Source organism: Echeneis naucrates, chromosome 10 (assembly GCF_900963305.1).
Source record: "Echeneis naucrates chromosome 10, fEcheNa1.1, whole genome shotgun sequence".
Lineage (NCBI taxonomy): Eukaryota > Metazoa > Chordata > Actinopteri > Carangiformes > Echeneidae > Echeneis > Echeneis naucrates.
Window position 1 is genome coordinate 241,650 of NC_042520.1, and position 18,396 is coordinate 260,045.

The 18,396-nt window shown below is 45.7% G+C and overlaps 2 protein-coding genes across 2 annotated transcripts; one reads left to right on the forward strand and one right to left on the reverse strand.

Moving 5' to 3' along the window:
- Positions 1-2,827: 2,827 nt before the first annotated feature.
- On the reverse strand, positions 2,828-11,695 carry LOC115050218 (matrin-3-like). Its single transcript, XM_029513014.1, has 22 exons — positions 11,435-11,695; positions 9,073-10,049; positions 8,266-8,327; positions 8,106-8,144; positions 7,874-7,965; positions 7,740-7,792; positions 7,224-7,340; positions 7,014-7,139; positions 6,748-6,924; positions 6,457-6,581; positions 5,977-6,322; positions 5,698-5,904; positions 5,522-5,618; positions 5,388-5,404; positions 4,916-5,038; positions 4,700-4,828; positions 4,441-4,569; positions 4,230-4,360; positions 3,939-4,152; positions 3,725-3,860; positions 3,408-3,647; positions 2,828-3,356 (listed from the first exon to the last, which is right to left on the reverse strand). Exons 2-22 carry the CDS (start codon positions 9,850-9,852, stop codon positions 3,268-3,270), a joined length of 3,429 nt encoding a protein of 1,142 aa, XP_029368874.1. The 5' UTR covers positions 9,853-10,049; positions 11,435-11,695; the 3' UTR covers positions 2,828-3,267.
- A 770-nt stretch (positions 11,696-12,465) lies between these two features.
- On the forward strand, positions 12,466-15,087 carry LOC115049973 (polyadenylate-binding protein-interacting protein 2-like). The gene is made up of 4 exons (XM_029512648.1): positions 12,466-12,587; positions 12,842-13,037; positions 14,064-14,255; positions 14,335-15,087. Exons 2-4 carry the CDS (start codon positions 12,894-12,896, stop codon positions 14,398-14,400), a joined length of 402 nt encoding a protein of 133 aa, XP_029368508.1. The 5' UTR covers positions 12,466-12,587; positions 12,842-12,893; the 3' UTR covers positions 14,401-15,087.
- The last annotated feature ends 3,309 nt before the right edge of the window (positions 15,088-18,396 follow it).

The following is an 18,396-nucleotide window of genomic DNA, read 5'->3' on the forward strand; positions in this document are numbered from 1 at the left end:
CCGATCACTGCCTTGTTTTTTTTTTTTTTTTTTTTTTTTAAGAATGTGCATTTGCAGAACACCTACTGGCATTTTAGCAGTGTCTCACTCCACAACTCTGAGTTTAGAGCTGCATGTTTTTTGAAAGAGTACAGAAATTGGAAAACTGATTTTAACAGTATACAGCCGTGGTGGGAAAACCCCAGATCTAACAATTATGTCAACAGTTCACTCTCAATGTCATCAGAGACTGAACCAGATCTCTGAACCTGTAGAGAGACTCTCCAAGTTTTTCTTCATCCTGGAGAGAAGGAATGGACAAATGAAGGTGGTGCACTCACTGAGATCCGGCAGCGGTTCGCTGGTCTCAGGACGCTGGCAGCCTGTATGAGAGCGAGCACAAATCCAACCCACAAAAGTGCAGCAGCTTCCTCAGCGGTCTCCCTCAGGTGGAAGCTGACAACAGCACCAAACCGGAACACTTCTTGAGCTGCACACAGCTTTGAGCCTGCAGAGTGGAAAAGCTCCGGGCCTAGATGGTCTACTGTTGGACTTCTGTACGTCTTTCTGGGCAGTGCTGGGTGAAGATCTGCTGTAAGTCCTCATCAACAGCCTGCAGACAGGACAGCTTCCTCCAAGCTGCAGAAGGGTAGTTGTGACCCTGCTGCTGAAAAAATGGAGATCCTGTCTGAGATCCTGGCCTCCAGACTGAGAGGAGTGATGGCATCCGTCATCCATGCTGACCAGACATACTGTGTGCCCGGCAGGCTGATTAGTGACGTCACTTTAATTCGGGACATTTTGGAGGTCTCCTGCTCATTGGCTGTGGACACTGGCCAGATTTCTATAGACCAGGAAGGCTTTTGACTGGGTTGAACACCAGTGCCTCTGGTAGATGTTGGCTGCTTTTGGGTTCAGCCCAGGTTTTATAGCCAAGATCCAGATTCTGTACAGTGGCATTGCAAGTGTGCTTAAAGTCAATGGAGGCCTGAGTGCTCCGCTCAGGGTCCAGAGGGGGGTCAGGCAGGGCTGCCCCCTGTCATAAGCTGAGCTGACCTGAGTGGTGTGTACTTTGGGTGTGGTGTCCCTTTTAAATTGTCTGCTTATGCGAACATACCTACACTGACGATTTCATTATCTTGGTTAGCTCTCAGACTGACATTGCTTTTATAGTTAACACTGTTAATCAGTTTGGTTTTGTCTCCTCAGCCAGAATAAACTGGGAAAAGGGTGAGGCTGTCATGGTGGTGGACAGGCTGAGGGATCGGCTCAGGCTGCCTAGAGGGTTAGTGTGGAAAACTGGGGGGCTGAAATATTTGGGAGTGTTTTTAGGTAATGAAAGTTTTTTTTTTTTTTTAACTGGGACGGTGTTTTAGAAAGGGTCAAAGGTCAACTAACGAAGTGGATTTTACCTAAACTGTCTTTTAGAGGGTGTGTTCTCATCGTAAATAATCTTGTGCTGTGTTGATCCTCCAGCCTTTCTCCTGTCACAGGTTCAGCGGGTTTTAGCTTATTTTTTCTGGGACGTGTTGCACTGGGTTCCTCAGGGGGTTTTGTTTTTATCCAAAGAGGAGGGGGGGACAGGGCCTGGTCCATCTGGCCAACAGGGGCGCCACCTTCCCTCTGTAGTTGATCCAGAGACTGTTCACTTGGCCTGCAGCCCTGGTGTGGAGGGCCATGGCCTGTTTAATCCTGCAGCGGTGTGGCAGTCTGGCACTGTACTTGCCTCTGTTCCTCATGGACTCCAACCAGATTAGAACATTATCCCTGCCACCCTCCTACATGAGTGTTTTCTCTGCATGGGCTCTCCTGAGGAAACAGACTCCTAGGACAGACCAGTTCTCTGTCCTCAGGGAACCTGCGCTTTTTGGAAGCCTGCTGGACTGTCCTGACTGGGGGGTGGGGCCTCTACCCAGGAAACTGTGGGAGTTTCCATGTTGGGGCAGGTGGTGGAGCTGACTGGACCTCGGCTGGGACTGAAGTCTGCACAGGTCAGCTGTTGAGGCACTGGAAGTCAAAGCTGAACCTCCATCTGCGCTCTCTGCTCACTTCCATGATGGTGCATTGCTGCTGGACTGCTCTGACCCGTTTCCGGCCCTCAAACTGCTCCTGAAGTTTAAAGACTGTTCTGGACCTCTGCTTGGACCTGCTGACGCTGGAGATGTTTCTATAGACAGTGCCTCAGTAAAGACTTTGCACCAGATAATGGTAGATTCTCAACCAGAGGACACAGAATGAGCGCAGCAACACACCCTGGAGGACTTACCTGTGAAAAGTAGAGGAGCTGAATGTTGATGTGCTTCCTGTTTTTAAATATATTGTCAGATCCAGACTGGTGGAGTTCAATTTTTTACAGAGCAGCTCCAGCTCGGGACCTGCAGAGATTTCAGCTGGTCTGCTCCGAGACTGATGGACAGCTTGGACTAGAGCTGAGCTCATTTCAATGTCCCTGTCTGTCTTAATGTGATGTAAACAGTCTATAGGCAGAATATGTAATGATTAATAAATGTGGCTTTGAAAAATCTAGATCAAAATCTATGCCAGTCTCTCTCTCTCTGTCCTTATGGTGTCACATTTACATCATGATTCATGAGTGAGATAAGATGCTCAGGAGCTGGTTTTATTATTTCCATCAGATGTTCGCTGCCACACACGATTTAAGTTCTTGGACACAAACTAGAGTTTGAGAGTTTCTGTTACCTTCAGTCCACTTCATCCAAAACATCAAAATTTCTGACTCCAACCAGCATCAACAGGAACCAGGTCCAGAGACTACATTACCCAGACATCCTCAGCAATGACATCATCTTAAACAGGATTAGTTGTTTCCAATTGAAGAGAAAAAATGTAATGAAGGAAAATGATGTTGAATTTAAACAAAGTGGTTTATTTTAGAAAACATCAAAATAAACAACACAATCAGTTAAATCAACTCACCAGAACTATTTCTTCAACAACAGTGTATCCATCTGCCCCGTGCTTCTGATGCACTTGGTGGAAGGATACAGTGTTTTTCAGGATCTCCTCCTAAACAAGAGTTTCACCTCAGGCTCCCATCTCAGTCCTACGCTGCGCTCAACGGATTAGCATCAGGTCACATAGGTGTGAAGTAACAACAGCCAACAACTCTCTCTAAACCAACAGTCAGGACACAAACAGGAAGCTGTTACCTTCAGACTGACCTCTTATTCATTATCTCATCACATCCTGTCAAATAATGACTGAACTTCAAATTACAGAAAATGTAAATTCCATGTTGTGATCTGTGACCCATCGACTCTTTGAATTTCACAGCGTCATCTTCTTCCCTTTCTTCTTCTCTGCCTTTGTCACTTCCTTCTCCAGATATTTCTGAAAATAAAAACAAAAAAAAAAACCTGGTTACTACGGAAACTTGTTTTTGCAGAAAAGTTTTAATTTTATCTCACTGATTTTTTTCCTGATTTCCCTATGTGCTATTATTTTGAAAAGTGTTGTATATGAATAAAGTTCATCATGTGACCAGTAGAGACAAACCGTCTCAGGTGCAATGTGGGCGGGGCTGCAATTCACCTGCAGCTTCTCGTAGTGTGTCTGGCTGCTGCAGTGCGTTTTCTTAGCTGCATCTTCGTTGGAGTAAAACAGGAAGCAGACGCGACAGTAGAACCCTGTCTTCACGTGTTCGACACCTGCTCAAATGATTTACGGTTAGTTTCACCGCAACTTCCTGTGTGACACGTTCACATTAAAAGACAATTAACCTCACCGATGGGGGCGTCTGGGTCGTAAGGGGGCAGCGGTAAAGATGCCACGCTGGGTTTGTTTTCGGCAGCGGGAGGAGCCTCAGTCTGTCCGTTCTGTACAGTCGATGTTTCCATCTCCTCCACTTGCTGCTTCACCTCCTGCAAAGAGCACATTGTGTCTGTGTGGGTGTGTTGTGTTAACGTTGTGTTAACGTTGTGTTAACGTTTGCGACTTACCTCCTCCTTACAGCTCCTCAGTGTCTGATCAGAATCATCTGGATTCTTCTTCTCTGGTATTTCCTCTTCACCTCCAGTTATGTTGGAGACCCGCGGCTCCTCCCCCTCCCCCTCCAGTCTGGACTTCTTGGCTGCAGGTTCTTCAGGCAGTTTGGAAGCTCTCGTCGGTGAGCTGCTGCTGGTCTCCCTCTTTGCCGTGTTCGGACACCGATGTCTGAGGAGACAAAGATCAGATGAGAACATCATCCCAACAGTCTGAGACCAGCTGAGTCCAGGCTTTTGGGGACTCACCCGTGTTTGAGCTGCCGGTACTTCCTACTGACATAGACGATCAGACGTTTTCCGTTAAACTTTGGCGGATTCACTTTAAACTCTTCAGCCATTTTCTCTGCATCTGCAGCATCTTCCATCTCAATGAAACACTGAAAACACAAACACCATCATCACCTAACTGAGGACACAGAGGGACTTCTCAGGATGAATTGGCATCCTGATTCGGTACCTCTCTCTTGATCCGGTTTAGGAAGTACTTCCTGACTTTCCCGAAGGGCTCGGCCAGTTTCAGGATGGCCTCGTCTGAGTATTTACTGTTGGGGATCTGACCCACGTAGACCACCCTGCTGGATCCACACTGACAGCGCATGCACACACACACACACACGCACACACTTTATGTCCAGACAATGACACGACTCATTTCACTATAAATCTTAATTGGGTCATAATCCAGGTCTTTACACAAACTGGTTTCAAGGCCACACCTGGATTGTGGGGTAGGTCATGGAGTGACTGACCCGGACCGGGCGGCCACACACTGATGCTGTCACATTACTGTTGTAGAACTTGGCCATTGCTCGAGCTTCTTCTTCTGTGTAGAACTGTAGGTAGGCCTGCCCAGGAACAACACAACAGACACAAAAACTGAAGGCAGGCCTGACCAGGAACAACACAACAAACACACAAATTGAGGGTCATACCTCAGGTCTCAGGTCCAGGACCAGGTGTTTCACCACCTTCCCAAATGGTTTGGCAAGTCCCAGCAGTTCGCTCAGGAAGTCGTACCCTCGTCTGAAGCCCACAATATTCACCACCCTCATGCCCTGAGCAGACACGAAGTGGATTATACCATGACAACATCTGATACCTGCAGGATCTTCATATAGCTGCTGTAACTCAGTTGTGATGTGTCACAAGTGTTGTTACTCTTCATTTCCACAAACATTTCCTTTTCCTGATCTTCTGTCAGTGATTATTTTTAGAGTTTCTCTCTTCTTTGTGAAATGTTTTGTCTCCATGCAAGTTCAAATCAAATTATTTTATACATCACTAAATCACCAAGATTAACTCCAAGGCTCTTTACACAGAGCCGGTAACCCCCCCCCCGGGAGGAGAAGATGAAACAAACAACAAAAAAAGGTTGTGCATTGTTGTGCAGCAGCTGGTACACACCCCCTTCCTTGTGTTGTCTGCAGAGAGGCAGAGGAGACACACACACACACACACCATTAGTTCAATCACACAAGGAAATTTTCATCAGCTGACACCATGAGAGCTGCTGAAGAGTCAACCCGACGATCAGGTACCTGTTGCGTCTGAGTCTGCCTGATCTTCATCCTCTTCCTCTGCCAGTTCATCCAGTGTCACAAAGTCCTCCATGTTCTCCAGGAAGTCCTGATCGAACTGACATCACATTTCTTCAGGTTCAAAGTTCAGAAATACACAAAATGGGATCCCTGACCATCATCAAGAACTGCCTTACTGCGTCTGGGGGTGGAGCTCCCTCCCCGGCTTCTGAGCCGTCTCCTGGTTCTGCAGTCTGTTCGTCTTTATTTTCCTGTTCTTCAGTTGGGGGCTCACACTCAGTCAGTCCCTCTGAGTCCGCCCACTGCTTGGTCTCATCTTCAGCCCCAACCTGGTGTGCAGGTGTATCATCTGTGACATCCTCACCATCATTCACATCAGACACCTGTGAAAATGTATTTGTTCATTTCCAGGACTTGTTTTCCATCATCAGTTTTTTCCTTTTGTGTTTTCTCACCTGAACGTCACCTGATGATTCCACAAATATCTCAGGCTCCACCTCCTCAGGCTCCTCCTGCTTTATGTGTGTTTCCTGCTCCTCCCCCTCTTCCCCTTCCATCACCCCTGACACCTCCTGCTCCTCCTCCTCTGTGGCAGGTTCTTCAGTCTTCACCTTGATCTCCTCCTCTTCCTTCTTCTTCTTCTCCTCCTCCTCCTCTCTGGTCCGAGAGCTGGACAAGGATTTAGTGGAGGAGGTTCTGGAAGTGGAGGAGGTCCTTTTTCCAGAGAAGCAGGAAGAGGAGGAGGGAATGTTCCTCTGGCTACGAACCTCTCCTCCAGATCCCCCCTGTCTCCGGTTCACACTGAAACAAGGAGAGACATCACATACCCTCATACCTACGCTGCTTGTCTCACTGAGTGGATACAGTGAAACTGATCCATTTCCTGTCACGTGACCTGCTCTGTCTGGACTGTTGTGTATGAAGCTCCTACTCACTTGAGAGTTTTGTATTTGGTGCAGACGTTGAGACGTATGGGCCGTCCTTTAATGGTGAGGGGGTTCACACTATAATACTTGACCAGCATCTCGGCATCCTCAGGCGTCCCCAGCTGGACAAACGCCTGGATACACAGAGAGCCACCCTTGGATCACGCGTTTACATCACATCAGCTTTTACTGAGTTACTTGATCAAAATCTTTTTCTACAAATCTGCTCCATTTTAGGTGACTAAATGGCCAGTCTCCTGTCACCCTTTTGACCCCTGACCTAGGGTTAAATCAGGTTACCTGGTCAGTTAAAAACAGGTGTTTCTCAACATTGCCAAAGCGTCCAGCGATGGTCAGCAGCTCCTTCTTCTTCTCATCTTCTCTGGGCAGGTTGGAGAAGAAAACCACCTGACTGCCGTGACCTTTCACCTCCCTGACAGGCCTTTCCCTTGATCTGTCTGAGGCCCGTTCGTCCTTCTGAAATTCAAACACAAAAACACATCTCAATGTCTGAGGCAGTTTGACTGACAGAAGAATGAGTTTGACTTCTTCACTCGACCCATCACCTCAATGACCATGAGTCTCTTGGACAGGTAGAAGCTGATGGGTTTTCCATACAAAGCCACGGGATGCTGCTCGTAGTAGTTGACCACGTCCTGAGCCTCCTCGTGGCTGCTCATCTCCAAGAAGGCCTGTTGGAGACACAGTTGGTGAGACCACACTGGAGCTGTAACACAGGGACGGTCTGAAGCTGGTGGCAGAGTCGGTCTCTGCACCTTGTTTTTCAGGACCAGGTGCTCCCTCAGGCAGCCAAATGGCTCAGTGAAAGCGAACAGAGTCTTGTTGCTGAGAGGTTTCCGGTCATACTTCACCACCACCACTCTGCTTCTCAGCTGAAAACAAACAAGTCATAAACACAAAGCTCAAATCACCACTGAGCAAAATCTCTCAGCCCATCCCAAACCCGAAACCCCAGCAACCAAGTGGACACAAGTTTGTCCTATCTCAATTAAAGCCAACTAAAGAGAAACCGCCCCCAAAAATCCACCTCAGGCTTTCCAGGCATACCAGTTTGGCCTTGCAGTTGCCTGAGTTCTTCATCGATCACAATAAATTAAACAAGTTCTGGAAAAATCCTTGATGCCAAGCTGTCATGTTGTTCATAGATCTCCTTCCTCTCATCACACCATCTAAATGCCACTGCAGAAATGTCACTGTTCTTCCCCTATTCTGATGCTGGTTGAACCATGTGTCTAAATGCATCGAGTGTACTTACAGAGGAGCAGACTGACCTTATTCTGTCCCAGCTGGTTGTTTCCTGACAGGCCTGGACCTCCAGCTCCTCCTGACAAAAACACTCAGTGTCAACAGCAGTCACCCCTGTGTTACTGGTTGATGTCCTGCAGTGGACATATCTGCCTCTTACCCCAGGCTGAGGACATTCCTCTTGCCGTCGAAACTGAAGACATGGGGGCAGGTCCCAGCAGTCCTGCAGACAAGTTGGGTGTTTCCAGGACACTGGAGTAAGAAGAGGAAGTCATCAAACGGCTCTGAGCTTCAGCCTCATTGATCCAACAGCTGATCAACCAGCACTGACTCAAACTCACAACTTTATTAAACACACACACAACACATGAACCCATGCGTGTCTGACTTACCCTCTGCCAGAGGACACACCGGGGTCCCAATCTGGGTACCTGAACACAACAACAACAAAAAAGAAGAAAAAAAAAAACAAAAAAAAAAAAACACTCAATCACAAACCTATTTGAACATCATCTTTGATGTTTACACTGTGTGTGTGTGTGTGTGTCTCACATGTCAAGGAGCAGCCGTCTGTTCTCAGCATGTCTCAGTCCGTTAATGTGCTGGTTCCACTCCTACATATACCAGAAGAGGATCAATGACACTCAAGTGTTTCTTCCCAGCTAAACTGGTTCACCCAGAAATACATGCTTAATATCTTGTGTTTATTCTGAAAGTCCTGACAGGAAGTGCTAATCTGTGTTTTAAAGTTGAGACTGAGATACTTGATGTGAGAAATTAATAATTTCTGCTGTTATGTTTTGACATTGAGGAACCAACTGAATGAGGACAGAGTTAGGCTCTGCCCACTCATTTCTTCTTCTATTGCTTTAGTTTTAATCTCATCTCTTCATCTTTGTTTCCTTGGGGCCAGTGATTTTTGTGTTCCTTTCCTTCCAGGTGTCATGTGTACAAATGTGAAACCTGTTTAAATGTGAACATAACACGAACTAACTGGATGATGCTCAGCTGAGGTTGAACTGACGCTGACATGAAATGAATCTCTGGGTTGGATTTTATTTTAAAGGTATTTGGCTGGATGAGGACTGAAGAGACTCAGACCTGACTTCTGATACGACTCTGTTTCAGTTTCAGGTGTCAGTGGCAGGAAATGAAGGTAAAGTTTTTTGCTGTCAGGTGAGAAAAAACAAGGAAATTGCACGATGAGACTGGACCCCTAGTCACACGGACCATGAGGGATGATTACCACCTGCCATTGACTGATGTGGACAAAAGACGTGCGTTGAACTCAGGTATCTGTACAGAAACATTTAAAGTCAGTCCGAGAAGAAAAGAGGAAGGAGGCTGGACGGTACTCACCATGGTAGAATGAACATCAAAGTCACAAAGAGAGCACACATGGGGGAACATGTGGGGCATGACTCCCAAGAAGTCTTGGACTTTTCCGTTTGATGGGGAGCCCATCCTCCTCGGCATAAAGACAGTGTCGGACGATGGCGGCCCCATGCCGAGCCCACTGTAGGAATCATGGCGGGAAAGCTCAGAATATGGCCTGTCTCTGCTCCCACCCCCACCACCGCTGCTGCTGTAATTTAAGTTGTAGCCCCGGCTGGAGGAGACGTCCTGCAGGGAACTGTACCCAAAGTCTGTAGAGGGCTGACCCCGGGCTGGACCCTGACCCATAGAAGGACTATCCATCCTCCCTCCTTGGACGTTGTCCCAGCTATCCCTGCCTCCTCGATAAGCAACATCAGAGGACACAGAGGACGGAGCCCGCCGTTCTCCTGTGTCCACCTTGCGGTTCTTGAGCTGCATGAGGATGTGAGGCAGCGTCTCCACACTGATGTCCTCCTCTGGGATTTTAGCCAGAGCGTCCAGGTCAGAGGGCGACAGCCCTAAACTGGCAAACAGCTTCATGGTGCTGCCAAGATTGCTGCCAGCACCACACCGAGACATCTGAGCGTTGCTGTCCTGGCCTTCTGCACCACCACCCACCCCCACACCCGAGGACATGCCCCCCATCTGCCGGTTGGATCGCTGATCGTTCATACTGAAGTTCAAGGTCTCTGCAGCAGCCAGGAGCCCCCGACCCACAGCAAAGTGTTTCTGACTGCCATCTGACTGTGACTTCTGAGACATGACGTCACAAAGTAGAACTGTTGTCTGGTTTCAACACACCTCAGTACAGAGCCAAGACAAAGAACGAAGCAGGCCTCTCAAAAAAAATCTTATTTTTAAGAAATGGGGACGTTTAAACCAGTTAATGTCTTGTTTCAAGAGCAAATGTGGTCAAAGTGAAGGGGAACTCCTCTTCCTCTCTGGAGAATTTCTGATTTCTGCTGAAACACAATGAGGTAGAGACAATCTTCAGACGCTGCCTCCACTAAGAGAACAGAAGCTAGTGGAGAGGCACTGAGCCACAGAGGCATGTAAACAGAAGGAAAGGACTGCAATTCATTAAATTGGTCAACAATTCATTTGGTCAGCCACCTGACCAAATGTAAGTTGTAATTATTGGGACATGAGAGAATTAAAGAGGGCTGGGAAAGGAGACAGAAAAGGATTTTAAGACTCAAAATTCACCGCAGACAAGGAGGAAGAGCATGAACTGATGTAGACAGAGTGATGAAGCATCCTCAGTGAAAAAGAAACATCAGAGAGATGAGATTAACATACAAAACTTCTAAATGAATCACTATTACCAGCTGACAGTCACTTTAATACACAAGTGAAGGTAGAATAACCGTTAACACTCCCTCACCAAGGCACAGGCGGCCAAAAGTCTGAGGCCACTTAGACTTTCTCAGACTCTTACGTTCATCTTTACGTGCATTACAATCAGATTAAATGGAGGTTAAGGTAAAAAAAAGACGGATTGTTTATTATATCTATAATCTATCTTTGTGCGACTCCCCGTGTCGTTTTAACACGTTATGTTGACCTTCAAGCACCGCTGACCCCAAATAGACGGTCTCACTCACATCCTCACAAAGGATGTGTTGACAACAACGTCCTCTAGTGGATGCTTTCTGCAGGTTCACTAAGTCTGATCTAAGAGACAATACAAGGATATAATTTAATATCAGTTTCACAGCCCATCGGTCTCAGAGGAAATTGTAATAATTCCCGATAACACATGAAAATAAGTCACGACCTGAATAATCTTGGACTTGGATGGAGGAAATGAGAAGCAACAACAGATACAGCAATTCGACCTAAAAATCTGGTGTTTTCTTCAAAATTAAGGCCGTGAAGAGGTACATTCAAAGGTCCAGACCTGCAGAGCCCTGTAGGAGGATTTTCACGGTGAAACACGATCAGGGGCGAGAACATCGGGAAAGTTTCCGTTTGAGACAAATTTCATCAGAACATCCGAATGAAGGGAATTACAGGGCTGACCGGCATTAGCAGCGAGGCTAAACCCGCTAACCCCAGATTATTATTGGGAGCCAACTACCGGTGTAATCTGGGCTTTATGACTCCACCACAGAAATCACTGAATTGTGTTTGTTTTCACGTGGAGGCCCGAGGCTTAGCAAACCGGACTAACTCGGCTACATTAGCCACTGGCTTTATCTTGCTGCAGCTAATAGCCATTCTGTTCGTTAGCTAACTTAGTTCATAACTTCCGGGCTCCAATTTGCTAATGTGTTCTAATAAACCTATGCACCACCGGCTCACATGAAACATTTATTACATGTGATTAAATAAATGCACTTACCTCAATTTTCTTTAGTACGTAGCTAACAGCTAGCTGACGCTGCTAGCGTACGAGAGCGATGCAACAGGATATCGCGATATTTAGTCTTTGTTAGACATGTCAACTGTTAAACTATGATGAGTACTAGAATAATAAGTATTGATAACAAATTTCTGAACATTCTCAGTTCAGAGTTAGTTATTTAAAGATTGTTGTTTGTGAGCCTAAACAAAGGACGGCGTTACCTTCAGGGACCTTCGGAAATTGGACAGAGCTGTAATTCATCCATCCAGCTTCTACCTCTGATCTGTTTCCGGGTCACTCTGGACGAGGGGCGGGGTCACCTTGGACAGACCAACAACCACTCAGTTTAGAGTCACCAATGAACCCAAACAGGATGTCTTTGGAGACCAGGGGGGCATTCCAGGTATCCGGTTCCAGAACAGCTGATCTGAGTTGGTTCACTTTGAGTTGTGTGCGTGCACAACCTCTATAAAAAGCCATCATCAATGGAGCCCCGATACCACGAGTCACCATGACAACCGAGAAAAAAAAGATCCAGTTACTTCACCCTGATGGAGGTGGAGGTCTGAATTCAGGCCGATGGAGAGGATGAACGTGTTTCACTGTAAATGTAACACCGCTGCAGCAGCGAAGTGAGGAAACAGAACTGAACACTAAGCCGTGCTGCCCCAGTGTCTTTATCCATGAGAAAAACATCTAGAAGAATATACACACTGACTCCAAACCAAAGTTCACACACTGTTTTACATTTTCAACATCGACTGTAGAATATTCAATGTCAAAAAGCACACGATTAGTAAACAGCAATTTTTGTACAAAAACATTTCCACTGCTGCTGAGGAGATCGGAAGAAATGGGAAAAATGAAATTCACTGCATTTAAATTATTTGAAGTTATGTAAATCATAGATAACTTTGAATAAATAAATATATGTGTTTATTTATTTGCAAACGTCATAGTTGTCCACTTTCCGACGTTTCGTCTTCAAGGGTCCTGTAGACCTTGAAGGCAGCAGAGGTTTATCCAATCATTAGTGAGCACCCAGTGACGTCGGCCATGTAAACAAACAGAGGCAGCGCGGCCATTACGCTCCGGGAAGAGTTTGGGTCGGAGTCAACTGTTCGACCGTCCGAGGAAAACGCCTTGCCAGGTAATTTGAGTCACTGGAACACGATACGTGAGCAGCCGGTGTTGTTGTGCTGTCCTTGTGTGTTTGTGAACGTGTTTTGTGTCGACGTGAGTCGTGTTGTCTGGTCCGCGGACTGAAAATGGCAGTCAGCGGCCGTCGTTAGCCGCCTGCTATTGTCTGCCAGGCAGCGGCCATCACGGGCGGCCTGCCGCCGCCTTCACGGATCTGCTGCTCGGTTTTTACGGTCAGTTGACCCCCCCCCCTCCCCCCTGCAGGGTTGGAAGCCGAACGAACCGACACCGAGTCTGTCTGCGGCTGACGAGTGAAATGAAAGACCCGAGTCTCAGCAACGTTTCAGCTCCCAACATGACGATCAGCAACGAGGTGATCCTGAGCAACCAGTTCGGCTCCGACGACAACCCGTTCGCCGAGTACATGTGGATGGAGAACGAGGAGGAGTTCAACCGGCAGGTGAGCTCACCTGTCGAACAGGTGTCCACAAACACAACAACACTGTGTTAAACACGTATCCAGCTGCTTCGTGGGTCGCCCCAGTTCTTTCAGATAAAGTCCACAAAGGACGTCAGCGGCGGAAAAGGGGATCTCTGGCACGATGACGTCATCGGGAACAGGTCCTGCATCCGGTCGGCACCGACACAGTGTCATCCAGGTGTTCACCTCACATTGAAACGCCCATCAAGAACATCCTTTGTCGACAGAAAACAAACCTCTGTCGGACACACTTAAGACCAGAAGCTTCATGTTACCACCTGTGTGAAGCAGGACGCTCAGGTCACGGCTGGTCCCGCTGGGTTAATGTGCAGCTATAACTCATGGACGAGCTGAGCTCCATGATAGATCAGAGAGGTTGTAGTTCTATTTTTAAGTTGTTGTTCAGGTCTGTCAGTGTCAGTGAAGTCGGTCTGGAGTTTCAGCTGCTGCAAAACAGTCAGCTGAAACTGATCCGCTCTTTGTTATTTATACTGCTTTACCCACTGAACCACAAAGCCACCCACTTCCACCACTGCATTGACAGTTTTAACACAAGCTCTGGGACGACAGCTGTCAGAGTGTTAGTGTTTGTGAGTGAGAGAGATGGGGGGGGGGGGGGACTTCAGTCTGGGACATCAGGTATTTTCCTTTCATATCAGGGTGTCGTCAGTTGACTATCCTTTAACAACAGACATCATTCTGTCTGATGACATTATGAGGATTCTTTGGAATCTATGAATACATGAACTGCCCACAGCCCTGTGAGCACATGAAACACATTGACACACAATGAGCATCAATCAGTCTGGAGGACTTTGCTGCTGTTGTTTTTGACCTGAGGTTGTTTGAATGTCTGTCCGTTACTAATTCAAATATAGATTAATGTCTTCCTCTGGTTTGAGGAAATGCTGCTCCTTGAAATTATGTTGGTCCTGCAGATATGAAGACATGTTTTCAGTCCACTGTCCGTCCTGGTCTGATGGTCAGGTTGACATATGTGTGCAGGTGGAGGAGGAGCTGTGGGAGGAAGAGTTCATTGAGCGCTGTTTCCAGGAGATGTTGGAGGAGGAGGAGCAGTGGGAGTGGTTCATCCCATCCAGAGACCTCCCCTCTCAGACCCTCAGTCAAATACAGGACCAGATCAGCCTGCTGGTTCTGGATGCAGATGGAGACCAGGACCCAGACCAGGACATCGTGGTGAGTGAGGACAGACGGACAGACAGACAGAGAGACAGATGTTCCTCTGACATCACTGCCATCTTCTTCTGTTCTCCAGGTGAACAGCAGTCTCAACCCCAACGCCAAGGAGTTCACCCCAGGCATCCAGAAACATGTCATGTGACACCCCCCAGGCCCCGCCTCCCTGCTCCAGTCCGCACTGTGACATCATTGTAAGATGTCTGCCCTGTTTTCAGTCGCCACTCGACATTCAGCCTGACGCGTTGCCAAAGTTCTGCGCCGCATGTTTTAAAGTTCAAAGTCCAGATCCTGTTAGTTCCTGCAATCCTGCACCTGTCGGAATAAATGAATGAATGAATGTCTGTCTGTCTAACTGTCTGTCTGTCTCTTTGATGAATGTGTGTTGTCTGAGAAACCGTGTGTGTGTTTTGTTGTTTTTGTTTGTTTTTTTTTTGTGTTTGTTGTTTGTGTTGCTGCAGAACAAACTGGGTTGTTAGAATCGGCTGATGTTTCACTCTCACATTCTTTTATTTTGCACTTTGATGAAACACAAACAGTTTTGAATTCAGCTCCTGCTCTGTTTTTAATGTTTTAGTTTAGATCCAGATTATATCTGATTGTCTTTGCTTTTAAGTTTATCTGTTCTTCTTGATCTCTTCCTGCATTATTTGTGTTTTTCTGTTCCTGCTGGTCTTCAGACCCATCCTGTTAAGACCTGTAGACCCCAGAATATCAGACCCCCAGACCTGACTCTTTGCTCCCTCATTAACTATGTTTGATTTGAGTTTTTCTAAATGCACAGAAAGTACTGTATAAAAAAAATCATATAAAGAAAAATGTAAAAAAAAAATCTATTTTTTCTTAAATGACTTCAGAATAAATGTTTATGGAGAAAATCTGTGTAGAGTCCTCACACACACAAACTGGACCTGAGGGGTATTCCAGGGAGCAAGTTCCAGAACAGCTGCTCTGAGTTGGTTCACTTTGAGTTGTGTGTGTGCACAACCTCTAAAAAAAGCCATCATCAATGGAGTCACCATGACAACCGAGAAAAAAAGATCCAGTTACTTCACCCTGATGGAGGTGGAGGTCTGAATTCAGGCCGATGGAGAGGATGAACATGTTTCACTGTAAATGTAACACCGCTGCAGCAGGAGAAGAAATTACTACTTGAGTCAACGTGTAAGTTTGGATGGACTCTTCCATTGATTTTACATTTAACTGTCAGAGATCGTAGCTTATAGTTATAAATGGGAATAAAATCGGATTTTCATTTAGGTGCAGTCCATCAGGGGAGAAGTGAAATATAAAAACACCATTCAAAAAGGTAAGGGATGCTGGGCTATGATCGTACCTCACTTTGATTTTAATGACTTTTCTTTTTATTGACTTAAGCTATTAAAACAAAGTATTATTTTAAACCCCTGACAAAATGTTTTAACGTCATCTCATTTAATAGCCCACAGAGTAGATGAACACATCATACAATGTTTACCCATTTTTATTGAAGTAATTCAAAAAGTGACGATGTGTACATGAACAAAATAAAATCAGATAAAAAAAAAAAAAAAAAAAAAAAATATGAACATTTGAATTCTGCAACAGAAAGAAGACTTTATTCTTGGCAGCAATGACCTCAGAACCAAGTGAAGAAAGAAAACAGGGCTATGAAACATTTACGGGGAGTCATGAGGGAAAAAGGGGGACAACACAAAACACTCCGTAGGGAGGAAAAACCTGGCTAATAAAACAAAAGAAAACTCACTCATGCTACTAAGCGGAGGATCAAGGTAATTCTATGAAAATGTTATGAAACTCAAAATCACTCTCAAGGAGGAAAACAAAAGCTATGAACATTAATCTATACAACAGAATTTACAAACAAAATCACTCATATAGAGGAAAGAACAAAAAGGCTATGTTGAAAAAGAGCCAACTCTGATATAGAAATTACAAACGAAAATTCACTCAGTAGAGGATCAAAAAGGCTTACACAAAGAGACGAGGGCTGTGGCATGGACATAACACTGGTGTGGGACATGAAACGACGACACACTGGCACAAGACAAGTGGAAGACAGACTATTTGAACTGTGGGGGGAAAATGGGGAACAGGTGGAGACAATTGGTAATCAGGAGGACACACCGGAGACATGAGGAAGGGCAAGTGTTCTGAAACGAGAGGAGAGTTAGGCATTTCAAAATAAAACAGGAAATGATGCGACACAGTGAGCCCAGACAAGACAACCTCACCACGGTGTGACAACAGGAGGAAGATGATGAAGAAGAAACGCTGTCTGCTGCCACAGGGAGAGATCCAGAGAGGCCAACTGAAGTGTGTCTTCATATGTATTCATTCACATTCCTTTATATTCTTGAGTGGAACTTGGAGCTTGGCATGTATTCTGAAGTGATGATCATAGATCATGGACAAACTACGAGCATATTCTTGTCCTTCAACAGAACATGTCTGAACATCCACTTCCACAGCGCAGCACAGCGTGGACTGTAGGACTTAAATGTCCTCCACATTTCCCAGTTACATGTGAAGGAACTGTATAGAGTCCACCTAATGAAGAGTATACAGAAAATGGTCAGAGAATGGTATAGATGACGGATGCTCCTCTGGAAACGCCAGGACATCTAATCTGAGTCGGAAGATTCTCTACCCCCCCCTAACCCACTGAAAACATTTTGAATTAGCTATGGGCTTCGATATCAGTCGGATTGGGAATGAATGGACGATCCATGTCCAACAGCTGTCTTTGTGTGGGAGGAGACAGGCAGAAACTCGGTTTCTTAAAGAAAACCTGCCAGCGATCAGGTTCTGTTCACAGAGTCTGTTACCATGGTGACTGACTGAGTTTCAATACCCCTCTTTCTGGAACCGATAACTCAGTTCCCCTCATCTCAGGGTGAACATACTCCGAGTTTCCACATGACCCGCTTTCTGGAATACCCCTCTGGTCCTCCAGCATCTGTGCAGATCTCTGTCTATGTTTAGGTCTGTAGAATCTGTGTCTGTCCCCCGACCACCTAAATTTAGAAAAGTTAAACCCAAATTAAACAGAAGAGGAGCTAAAAACAAAAACCTAACTGTAATCAAATAACACTGCGATCAAATGTGGACTGTTGAACATTCGATCATTATCATCAAAATCTCTACTAGTTAACGATCTCATAGCTGATCATCATATTGATTTATTTTGTATAACTGAAACGTTGCTGCAGCAGGATGAGTTTGTTAGCATTAATGAAGCTACACCCCCCCATGTTAACTTTCATATCCCTCGTACCACAGGTCGAGGAGGTGGGGTGGCTGCAATATTTCGGTCAAGCCTATTAATCAACCCCAGACCAAAATCTGGCTGCAGGTCTTTTGAAAGCCTCACTCTTAGTCTCTCCCACTCAGACTGGAAAGGTGAAAAACCAGTTCTGTTAGTTACAGTATACCGTCCACCTGGTCCGCACTCAGAATTCCTATCAGAGTTTTCTGAGTTTATATCAGAGTTAGTACTCAGGACAGATAAAATCATTATTCTGGGAGATTTCAATATACATGTTGATGTAGAAAGCGACAGCCTTAGTTCTGGGTTTCTTTCCCTACTAGACTCAATTGGCTTTTCCCAGCATGTGAATGAACCCACTCACTTCTACAATCATATCCTTGATCTTGTTCTAACTTATGGCATTGAAATTGACAAGCTAACAATTCTTCCCCAAAACTCTCTCCTGACTGACCATTACCTTATTATATTTGAGTTTACTTCAATGGGCTCCACAGCATTGAGGAATAAATTCAGCTATAGAAGATGTTTATCTGAAGCTACTGTGGCTAAATTTAAAGAGAACATTTGGTCATCATTCCCAACAATGCCATATCTAAATTCAAATGAGGATTTCTCCCATACGCAGGTTGATGACCTTGTGACTAGCACTATGGCCACACTGCGTTCGAATCTTGATAATGCCGCCCCTCTCAAAAAGAAAGTATTCAATCTGAGGAGGCTGGCTCCCTGGTATAATGCCTTAAAGCAGACATCAAGGAAATTAGAAAGAAACTGGCATTCCAGTAAGTCAGAAGAGTCTCACAGAGCCTAAAAACATATAAAAAAGCTCTCCGCAGTGCTAGAAGTTCATATTACTCAGCACTCATAGAA

Coding starts and splice junctions, on each gene's coding strand:
- LOC115050218 (XM_029513014.1), bottom strand. CDS start 9,852: ATGTCTCAGAAGTCACAGTCAGATGGCAGTCAGAAACACTTTGCTGTG. Junction 6,323..6,456: donor ACCAAATACAAAACTCTCAA/GTGAGTAGGAGC, acceptor TCCTTGTTTCAG/TGTGAACCGGAGACAGGGGG. Junction 4,153..4,229: donor TACCGGCAGCTCAAACACGG/GTGAGTCCCCAA, acceptor TTGTCTCCTCAG/ACATCGGTGTCCGAACACGG.
- LOC115049973 (XM_029512648.1), top strand. CDS start 12,894: ATGAAAGACCCGAGTCTCAGCAACGTTTCAGCTCCCAACATGACGATC. Junction 13,038..14,063: donor AGGAGGAGTTCAACCGGCAG/GTGAGCTCACCT, acceptor ATATGTGTGCAG/GTGGAGGAGGAGCTGTGGGA. Junction 14,256..14,334: donor ACCCAGACCAGGACATCGTG/GTGAGTGAGGAC, acceptor TCTGTTCTCCAG/GTGAACAGCAGTCTCAACCC.